Here is a 12,077-nt window from a genome sequence, read left to right as displayed (position 1 = left end):
TTTTTATGGTACATGATACACAACATTAATATTGTGTTATTTCTATGATACATGATACACAACTTTAATATTGTGAGGACAGATTTCACTATGATATATGATGAAAACTATGTAAATTTAATGTGTTTGTTGGTTTTTTAGTTGGTTTTTTTTTTTTTTTTTTTTTTTTTGGTCAGACATTGAACATTCAATCTTGTCCCTAAGGGTACATAGAAGGTTTCTGTGTATATTCACAAAATTTTATTTTTCTTCTAGAAACAAAAGAAGGGAGAAAAAGCTGTTGTTTCCAAACATGCCAGCCAGCCAAACTTGGGGAGCCACCGCCTAGACCCCCTCCCTAATTCTCCGATGCATCATGATCCCCTGAACCCTTCCAGACCCCTGCCATCCTTCACCAAGAAATTTGTCAAATGATAATGTGTCAATAGTGCTAGTCTGTGTGTGTCCGCGTGTGAACTTTAGAGCCAGAACTAAGCCTGAATTTTTCTACTGTACAGTATGGCTCACAGATTACCAGGAAAGGAGAGGGCCATCGAATCTGTATGTTTACGTGTAGCAGGGCCAGAGAATGGGGGCTAATTAAAGTCCCAAAGATTTCTTTATCTGTACGTGTATATGAGAGGAAGCGGTTAAAGTTGTCTTAGTCTCATGCACATAAAAACTGGCAGTGAAGGAGAGCCACATTATTCGTATGATGACGTATCCAGGATTGAGTAAGGGATGTCGTCTCTGTCCGAACGTGAATGACGTCAACCGAACTAAAGCCGAGCTGTGATAAATCCATATAACCTCAGTATTGCTTAATATACACTGTCCTCTGCATTTATTTATTTTGTCCGTCCAAACAACATATTGCTGTGATGAAAAAATGTGTAGCTGTTGTTGATTTGTAGATATTTTGTTATATTTTTGTGAGGACAGCACATTGGTCTGTGATTATACATGGTTATCTATGTATAGGTAATGTTTTATACTAATGTTTTCCCTGATTAGAAATGATTTCAGGCTACTGTGGGTTTAGGCTTTCATGTTTTACATGACTAATTTTTACTGAGAATTTCTGATCATGTGACTGGTATTGGGAGAAATATACATGTCAATAGAGATAATGGACATTTGTATAGCTTTCTGTCAAATGTACAAGGTGTTAATAAATATAGGACAAAGCATTGAATTTTTATCGCCTTTCATAAACAGCACAGTTGTGAATGCCAGTGCTAGTATTGAAACCGATATACAGATATTCCAGTAACTGAGTTCGTACTCGTGTGTTAAGTAAGTAGATTTTATTTAAAGTGGACACTGTAAAAGTACATTCAACAAATCAAAACAAGCTTTGTACAACTTTTTAACCCACTGTCACATGTCAGGGGCGGATCCAGGAATTGCGGTTACGGGGGGCGCCACTTTATGAGGCAGTGGGTCCTGGGCGAAGCCCTCGTGGTGGTCCACAGGGCAAAGCCCTGGAACTCCTGGATTTTACAGATTTAATGGGGCTTGAAATATTTCTCCTAATTAGTCATTTGTACTATTTTCTGTCATTTTTTTTAAGGTGAAATTAATAAAATGACCCAAATTTTAAGGATTTTTTGGAAAAAATTAAATTCTCCCAATAAAGTAATTCAAGAAATCAAAAGATTTTGTAATTATTTCTCCGGGAGTGCAAGAAATTATTGCTTCTTTATTGTTTAGTACATTTACCGAAACAAGATTTTTTAAATTACATGTACCTTAAATTTGAAAATTTTAGGGGGGGGGGGTGCGCGCCGGCTGCGCCCCACCTCTAAATCCGCCACTGCATGTCTCAAAGTACATTAAGAAGATCCCCCCTCCAAAATAAAAACCCCAGCCTCATACAGCATGCATGCACATGTCATAACCCCCCCCCCCCCAACCTCCTCCCCGTATTGACTTTCCTTAAAACATTTTTGTTACGCAATACTTTGTCTTTTCAAGCTTTTATATAGGAGAAAGTCCACTTGTAGTGAAAAGGTTACCTGTATGTGTCCTATAAGTTGACAATTGCTGTCCATTATTTTCAAGAATAGACAGATACTGTGCGTTCTTAAAAATAATGGACAGTAATTGTCAACTTATTGGACAGTGTCAGGTAAACCCATTAACTTATTAGACGTCTACAGGTAGGCTGAAAATAAGAAAAAGACCATACATTTGTCAAATTCCCTACAAGTAAGAATCAACACAAATATCGGAAAAATCACTGAATCACTTAAAACGATATTTCCCCTTAGTAGAATTCTCTGCTTCAACTTTAAGATTCACAATTCTTTTAAATTCCATTGGCCATCATTATATCCATCAAAACCCCCTCTGTCCCAAAGATGTTTTTTTTTTCTGCTGGTCTATTTGTGATTGTATTAGGAAGTGTGCATGGAAAATGACAAATCATTTTTATTGTTTCGATAGAATAATTCCTTATCAATAACATATATGAAAGTTCTAAATAAAAAATATTAATGTTGATAACTAATCAATACGTTTCATTTTTATTCATTATTTAACATATGTTATGAATGTATGATTTTATATGAAGTTTTTACAACTAGTACACCCTAGAAGAGCAGTGTGTAAAATATAGAAGCAACACATGAGTTTCCAGATATTAATTAAATAAATGAATAAATAAAAACAAAAGTTATTTTGGTTTGAATATGCTACAGCTGCAAATATTTATATGTGTGTATATTGTGTTTATTACTTTATTCAAAATCCGCGACATGCACAATCAGAGTTGCAGACAAGTCCAAATTATCACATGACATAGATTCGGGGTATGCCTTACCATTGCATTCTGTTTTCCGAAGCATGAATGGTTTCTGCAATCTGTTGAAACTCAAAACCTAATAGTCATGTTTTCTTCATTTGCATACCATCAAGAAGGTACTTCATTATTTTATGAATCAATTTAGCTTTTTCATTGCAATTTGCCTTATAAGCATGTACGGATTTAGGATTTCAATTGAGAGGGGCGTGCGAAAAATCTGAGGGGTCTGTTGGTCGCTTTTAGGTCCCCAGTTTGCTCTGATGGGGTCAAAGAGGGCAAAATCCCTGTGTTTTGATTATGAAATCTGTGTAAAACTAATAGAATTTTTAAGTACACATGCTGCAATCTAATTTGAGAATATATAATGTTTCAATTCTTAAACTTCATCCTGTCATGTTTGATAAAGCTGTTGGCTCCCTGTCTCTTTTCATAGAAAGACTTGGGTGACGTCCATATACCTGGTGTCCGTTTTCTCTGAACTTCCTCGATATTGTGTCCCTTGGGGATCCGGGTTAGAATAGGTCCTCAGTACCCCCTTGCTTGTCGTAAAAGGCGATTAAATGGGGCAGATGAGACTGCAAAAACCGAAGTACCGTGTCACCGTAGGTGTGGCACGATAAAGATCCCTCCCTGCTCAATGGCCATAAGCGCCGAGTATAGGCCTAAATTTTACAGCCCTTCACCGGCAGTGATCAGGTTACCTTCCTCATACATCGTCCACTCACAGCTCTGGGTCTGAAACAACAGGTTCCATCTCAAGGCAGCACCGCCATATTGCAGCCTAGTACATGTAGTTGGCACAAAGAACATGCATTTGCAAACTGTCCTTGCATTGGGGCAGCTGGGTAAATTCCACATCTCCCCGTTTTGCATAGAAGAGGTGTTAGAGATCATTGACGTCGCAGATGGTGGTGGAGGATGAATACGTGCGGCACTCTTGCATTTTGTCAAATAAGTCTGTGGACACATTCCATTGTTCACCAAGCTGCTGGAAGGCCTGCTTGTAGGTTGTGCTCTCTCAGGAGCTTCAGTGCACCCAGCTTTCAACGAGCTGCAAATGAACTGAATGTGTCACAGCCTGTGAAGGCATGCCATCCAACAAGAGCCTGACAGACATCTTCGCCTAAAGAGCTTGCAAGGTTGCAAACGTCAATGATCCGGGTCCTGTTCTGTGCACCTAGCTGACTTCTGATACAGTGATCAGGCCAGCTTCTTGCTAAGGCAGACACTAAGGATCAGCACATCTGTGATGTCAGCTGTGATGACTGTGGATCTGTATCCATCCTCTGCAGCATGCTAGGTATGAAGAAGCAGTCTCCTCTTGTGTTGTCTTCAGGGTTTGGATTTCAGTCCATTGGTCCTTGGTGAATAGGTAGCATGCCTCTCCACATGTCACAGAGTGACTTCTCCTGCAGCTTTTCTCTCTTTTCAGCCTGATTCTTCTGTTTGAGGCTCATCTTGCTCTCCAGGGTTCTGGGGAATTTCTTCCACTGCAATATGGTGTGACCAGGATCAATGTTCTTCCACTGTGTGCCTGTGTTGGAACTTCTGTCGCATCTTTCAACATTCTTGACTGATGTGTCTCTGTGGACATCAAAGACGATATCAATTCTGGCGCAGTCCATACCTTCGTGCAGAGCTTGATTCAGTGGGACAATGATAACCAAACTTGGCCAAAAACATCCTTGGGTGAAGGGCTTTCAAGTTTGTTCAAATGGAGGGTCATGCCCCTTTCAAAGGGGAGATAATCACAAAAATGTAAACATAGGGTGGGATCATTTAAAAATCTTCTTCTCAAGAACAACTGGGCCAGAAGAGCTCAAATTTACATGAAAGATTCCTGACATAGTGCAAATTCAAGTTCTTTCAAATCATGGTCCCCGGGGGTAAGATGAGGCGACAATAGGGGATCAAAGTTTTACATACAAATATATGGAAAATCTTTAAACGTCTTCTTCTCAAAAACTACTGAGCCAGGAAAGTGGAAATTTACTTGAGAGCTTTCTGACATAATGCAGATTCAAGTTTGTTAAAATCATGGCCCCCAGGGGTAAGATGAGGCGACAATAGGGGATCAAAGTTTTACATACAAATATTTGATGTAATTCAATATCACGTGATGTAAATGTGCATTTAAAAAGTCCGAGTCAGCATGAAGAAACCTTTGAATTCCGAATGATCTTCAAATCGATGCATCCAAATTGTTTAAAATTGTCAGTATCGATATGATTTTTATCATTACGTGTTTTAAAAACACTTTGTTAAAATGTGGAAAATGAGCTGTCCAACTTCGGATGTTCGATTCTTTCTACCGCCAATAGGGATTAACACATCCTTCAAACCCGGAAGAGGGAACACGTGAATATGGATTAACAGCGAGTAAGTGTTAATTTTCTTATGACATTTGACGGTCGAAAGGGGATGCTTACTCTTCCTAGGCACCTGATCCCACCTCTGGTGTGTCCAGGGGTCTGTGTTTGCCCAACTATCTACTTTGTATTGCTTATGGGAGTTATGAGATTGATTACTGTTCGTTATCTTCACCTTTCATTTGCAAGTCATTAATGGTAAAATTGTAGAAACAATGTGTTTTTAAGTAAATCCCGCCATAGTCGAGTTGAAACGTCGGTCGAAGAGTGAACCGTCACTGGTTCCGGCATTTACACGTTTTCCTGATAGAAGTGGATGTAGGCTATGCATGTCCATTTCTCTAAAGAGAATAGAGACATCGCCACAGGGGTAGTTGTTGAACCGAGCAAGATCCACAGGGTAGAAAGTGTACCGCTACAACAGGAGTTGTAAAATCTGATATAAGATACTTCAGACAGTGCAAGCTTCAGCTGATTATGACAACAGTAAGGCCATAACTCAGGAGCCCCCCCAAAAAAAGCATGAATGACTGAGTGCCACATAAAACAATGCTAAAAGCTGGTCTAATCTCGACATTTTCCTTCAATAGCCGCTTTAATCAACCTTTACATACAGACGACTCTCGATAACTCGAAGTTCGAGGGACCTTGATAAAACTTCGAGAAATCGAGAGTTCGAAATTTGGAAATTGCCGATATGGTTAAGATTTTACAGTAACCAGAAATGTTTACCAAGAAGATCATATCGTTTTGACGTTTTCCTTCATATTTGTCAGGTAGTTAATTTAATATTAAAATGAAGAACCTTATTTTACATTAATAAAAAGATCTCAAAGTTGTGTATTTATGTGTTCTTTACTCATGCTGAAATAATTATACAAAACCAAGTTCCGATAAAGTTTTATTATCGCTAACTAAACAGAACACAATGTTATGTCGCTTTACACAAAGCAAAATTTCTAACGAATGAGTAAAACGAGGTTTCAGAGTAACCTTACACAAACAATCTCGAGAAATTTAACAGTCAGTAGGTCTCTAAATTAATGTATAAAACTTACTCTCTCGTTGTCAAGTCAAAACAAATTATAGATTTTATTCATAGCCGGATTATATATAATTCTAATCATCACAATACCCCTGTGGAAGAGGCAAACTGACCCATTAGCCATTTATATACTCAAGTGTGTCGCCTCCACAATGAAGCACGGGCGACGTTTCACCTATCATGACCAATGTAAACACCTTATTACCACAGTCACACTATCCTCCGCCATTCCACAAAATCCAGGGAAGGTCCGAGGGGGAAAGTATTACACGTGTATTAGCGACGGGAAGGGTAAAAAAAGTCGTTAATGAAAAACGAACATTTAATTTTCACAAACATATACTGAAATACAAAACAAACCAGCTTAAAATAAAATCAACAGACTCCCTTGCAAAACCAACAGTCAATGAACTAAATTAACGCTAGATGGCGTGCAAAAAAAAGAAGAAGAAAAAGACACATTATCTGAAACTGCAAAACTTTTGTACCTTGAACAGAATACATGTAACAATATGAATATGTGTTGTTTGTTTTCCGTCCTCGTTTCATTCCAATACGAAGCAAAGTTTAAAAATAGATCTATGGCCTGCCTTTTATCTTGACAGAAAAAACTCCACAAAGATATTAATATTTTAATTTGGTAAAAATGATCTAAATCTAACATTCGGCAAAAATGTGCGAGTGTGGTGGTGGTGGTGTGGAAGGGCAAAGACGCTTTTAGTCCCGGAGTCCGAGGACAACATCATTAATTTTAAATGATGAAATAATCTATTTAAATATCAAAGAACCCAATATCTTCTACCCTATGCCTAATGATGATAAATATTTTGTTTGTATGTTTGACGTCCAGAGTTTTTAACTCATATTGAGACGTCACCAGTGGTAGGTGAAGTACCACAAATTCAGGCCTATGCTTAGCGCTCAGGGCCGTAGCAGCGAGGGTTCTTTATCGTGCCAACGCCAACCGCGACCTACGTTTTTAAGGTCATATACGAAAGACCCGTGATTCTCACATCTAGATGCCGGGCGTTTGGCGAAGGAGCAATCACTACCTATTTTAACGTCTTGGGTCATTCTCTACCCAGAGTTCCGTGCGCTCATCGCACTACACCTCTGTCAACGGCTTTTTACAGAAATCCTGTAAAAGTTTCTAATATCCAACATTTATGTTTTCGACTAAATATTTAGTCATATTATGAAATATTTTTGATGCAATTAAATTGACGCTTACTGTAAATTGTTTAAAATCTCCGTTTTCTGATCCAAAATTGGAACTATTTCGTAGTATGCGTATGAATGTAGGACATTCACGTGGTGGAGATTTAAATGTAAACATGGAATCTAAAGTAAGAAAGGCTGTAAAAATGCGATAAAACTTGTAAAATAAGAGACAAACAGCTAAATGGTAAATATGTACTTATCAAAGTGCCAGTGGGCTATAAAAAGAGCCTGATGTATCACCTGTTGCCAGAACTTTTAAAGGGAAAGGAAACTGAGAATGGTTGTTTATATCATGTGATTATATTGTCACGTGATTCCAAGCGTTGACAGAGGTGTATACATGTGAAGCTTGCGTATCGCACCCTCTGGTGAGAGAATGGTCTTAGGTTTGACGCGGCCATGTCACGAGCGGGGCTCGAACTCACGACCTCCCCGTTACGAAGCGCACACTCTATCACTAAGCTACCGCGACCGGTTAATTGCACGTGTTAATGCATTTTGCAGCTGCTGAATGCTGGTTTCCTGTAGACCTAACCATGCTGCTGTTACTGGTCTCTTGTAGTAACGATAACGCAGCTTGCAAACAGTTTTGCAGCTTCTGATATGTTGGCGCTCTGAGAGTCCAACATGATTAGCAATTTCGCAGGAATTACTCAAATTATGTACACATACATGCAATGATTACATAGCCTTGCGCGTCTGTCTTTTATTTTGCACGTCATCTAGCGTCAATTCTGTGAATGACTGTTAGTTTGGCATCGGTGATCATTGATTTTGCAAGGGAGTCAGTTGATTTTATTTTAAGCTGGTTTGTTTTATATTTCAGTATATTTTTTTTAAAATTGCATTAACGTCTTTTTTTTTTTTTTACCCTTTCCTCCATGTACGGCACACCGTATACAATAAATGTATATGTGTATCTTTTGAAATCATTATATCTAAAACAATGAAAACTCAAAAATAAACTGAAATATGTTTATAGTCATTATTCATTGATAATATATACAAATATATCTAAAATGTATGTACACATACAGAGAGCACGGGCTCGGAATACACCAACATAAATGTATTTAAAAACCGATGCTGACCTGAATGAAAGAAATAAAATAGATAGTGTAACGCGTTCATTTGGGGGGGAAATGTCCCGTAGTTGAGTTCGATTTTGAAATTTTATATTAAAATAGGAAAACTGGAATAAACGAATATATTAGAAAACACGAAGTAAACACAACGATACGACAAGAATGATCTGGGCAATCAACACACGACATTGCCTTCCAATCCCCGAGCCAAGATAGACATTCGGGGTTCCTGCTTCCGGTAAAAAGGGAGCTGGCCCCCTGCCAATTCGCCCCTATCATAATTTAGATACCCAGTTTAATTACACTCCCCTAACTTTGAGGAGGAATGTCCCCATTCCGAAAAAGAAAGACCCTACCCTGATAGATTCATCTGAACAATATGATTACCCCCCGAATCCCTGTCTGGCCAGTGTTGAAAACCGCATATTTAAAAAACATTACACAAATCAAATTAACTCTACAACGGACATACATGTACAGATAACCCTAAAATTAACTAAATTTTAACAGTTCACAACACAGAATGTCACAGTCACACATCACATCACAGAAAATCCACAAACAGGAACGTCACATCAGAGTCCCACGGAAAGTCCCATCAGAGTCCCACGGAAAGTCCCATCAGAGTCCCACGGAAAGTCCCATCAGAGTCCCACGGAAAGTCCCATCAGAGTCCCACGGGAAGTCACACATAGCCATACACTTCGACACACGAATACGTCACAGGACAGGTGTCATCTTGGACATCGGGCATTGCACACCACACCAGAGGACATCACAACTTCCAGGTCAGCAGATCTGGAAATACTACAAGGAAATGCACCCACCAAACAACGACTGGGTTACTGCAGACTAGGCTATCCTTCTACGCATTTCGGGGCACTGTGATCATGGAGACATTTACACTCCTCACATAACTCATTTACTTTCTGTCGTGTTGTCCCTGGTTCACTGTCAATTGAACCTGGGCTGCACAGTCATCACCCTAAGACCAATGGAAACTCGCAAAGCCACTATCAACAAACCCATCCCATTCACTGCTTAGAGGTTTGTCAGGAAGAAACCTCTCAGTCTGGGAAGGAACACTACTATCCCACCAGACCAAATCGGATGTAGACACGATCCCTGCATCTGCGGAATAATCCAAAGGTAAAACATAACCACCATCAGACCAGCACACATTTGTCAGGTGCCTTGGGGACAGACTCCCCTGGGAACTGATAAGCTGCTGCTTCAATTGTGGCTGGGGCATCTGATTAGACTGTGCCCTCAGCAACAGTCTCTAGCACTACCACCGAGGCCTGCATGCTTTCACTCTCGCATGGAATACCAACACAGACCTCCGCGCATGCATCGGTCCCCACCTGGAACAATCCAGTTTCACCAACACTCGAATGCATCCTCGCCCTCTACATCCGAAAACTGACCATCCACTGGATGCAAGACCGGAGCCCATGTTACCTCCATATCCCGCTGCCCAATACTACTGGTCCGACCATTCAAACCAAACTGATCATGAGTCGAGAGACACGAGATACCGATCACACCAGACGGAGCTCCAGACCGTGCCTCAACCAGGCACTCCGACTGGACTCCACATATCTCAACATCAGTGACAAAACCTTTGTCACCATCCCAACCCTCGGACACTGCGGAAGGATCATCATCCACATAGCAGAACGCATCAACAGCCATGTCAACATCAAAACCCAGAGAACACCCAGAGCTACCCCAAGAAGTCATATCACTATGGCAACTGACACTATCCCCGGTGCTCTCCCGCCAACTACCCTGGTGACTAACACCTGCCCAAGTCCTCTCCAGCTAACCACATAACTTCTCATCTGCACCTGGTAGCACCCCTGTTTGTGCCGACCCTGTGTTCCTGACCTCTACTTTATTTCGGGCTCTGTAAACACCCACACTTGCCTACCACCACACACACAACTACTTGGTTTCATTGGCATCTTGACGTGATGACATAAACTGTTAAATTCTGACCCTGCTGTACCGGAACCCCCTAAGGGTTTACGGAGCACTTGCCCCGACCTATTTTGAGTCCCGGTCCCTGGAGACCTACCAACAAACACACATTGACTAGACAACTTGGGACCACCCCTACCATTAGCCCTACAGTCTTCTGTATTGACATGCCTAAACAAGTGGATATCTCGTTGACCTGCTATGATGTCTAATCCCCTTGTCTGACTGGCGAGCGACCAAAATGAACCCCATTGTCTGCAATGCTCATATGCCCCAAGGACACATAACTCGTCTCAAACGCTAACAACTGTGATGCACTGACCGATTCTGAGAGATGTACTGGTGACATTGGGACCCGGAAGAACCTTCGCTTGTGCAAATATGCACATGCTGGGAGGAATGAGTTTGGTCATAAATACATGTACCACTACTAGTATGGCTAACGTAATAAGTGTTCCCCCAACGTACCACCCCATTACTGCTGAGGACTCTAGGGCATCACGCTGGGACAACCATCTCGCCCGTCCAATATAACTGACAGTGTTGGCTCAGGGTAACCTCCTACTTGGCCTAAGGACAAACTATCCCAACCTGGATTTAAAGGTGATACCCCCAAATTAACCCTGGGCAGAGGCCCTGGGGAAGTTACCTATACTCCCAGGACACCCCGCTAACTGCTTAGCCATTGATATGGAACTGCCCAATCCCAAATTCCCATTTACTCGCAAAACAGCTGTGCAAGCTGATTTCCCCGATCCTTCAGCCGGGTCTCCAACATCTGGAACTGGTCCTCCAGTATCTATGACAAATTAATTGTCCTGGTACCCCATTCCTAGCCTGAAGCTGCAACTCCATCTAGCTGATAATTTTGGTCCATTTGGATACCCGTAACGCCCCACATAACGTTATCCCAGAATACCCCTGTCATCCCCATCCCCTACCTGGGTACCCGCCAAGCTTCCCTGCCCGACTGCCTTACCCCCCCCCCCCTCCCGGGATGCCGATGTCACCTATCCATCTGGGACTACCTTCACCAGAATACCAAGCCATTAGAATTTCTGTTTAAGCCTTAAACCAGAATGAACAAAACAAAGTATCAACAATTACATTTAACCATGTAAACTAATAAAATTAACCTAGAAATCCTAACATTTCAAAATGGCTCCCACCTGCGACCAAGCGGCCCCTGCTATTCATGATCCGCGGCGCAGGTGGGCAAAATATCCTACCGGCGACGCCAGTAAAGTGATCCTCTGGCCGAAAGACAACACTAAACAGCTGGTCACTTAAGGAATAAACAAATATATTAGAAAACATGAAATAAACACAACGATAATGACAAAAATGCTCTGGACGGTCAATACAAGACCTTGGGCGCACTTGTTTCATCGCCCGGGTCAAGCCGGTTGATACTTCCGGAAGCGGGCAAGTAACTTGTTTCAAGTATTTATCAGCCGCCGGTCGACCGAAAAGTAGCCCGGATCGCCCGATAAATTTAGAGCGGGCACATGGAAAACAATATGGCGGAAAATATAGATAAACATTTTCTTGCTCGTTATTTATCCATTTTTCATTCATTAAATTTCAAT

At 41.0% G+C, this 12,077-nt stretch overlaps 1 protein-coding gene across 1 annotated transcript in view; it reads left to right on the top strand.

The window, feature by feature from the left end:
• Nucleotides 1-1,169, top strand: part of LOC125659103 (protein FAM184A-like) — a 36,934-nt gene extending 35,765 nt beyond the window's left edge. Inside the window, exon 17 of the mRNA XM_056149773.1 lies at nt 256-1,169. Coding sequence (XP_056005748.1) covers nt 256-414 — 159 coding nt within the window. The 3' untranslated portion in view covers nt 415-1,169. The remainder of the gene's footprint in view (nt 1-255) is intronic.
• Nucleotides 1,170-12,077: the final 10,908 nt, after the last annotated feature.

Source organism: Ostrea edulis, chromosome 9, assembly GCF_947568905.1.
Source record: "Ostrea edulis chromosome 9, xbOstEdul1.1, whole genome shotgun sequence".
Taxonomy (NCBI): Eukaryota; Metazoa; Mollusca; class Bivalvia; order Ostreida; family Ostreidae; genus Ostrea; species Ostrea edulis.
The sequence above is the reverse complement of the archived record's forward strand: the minus strand, read 5'-3'. Positions and strand labels throughout refer to the sequence as shown.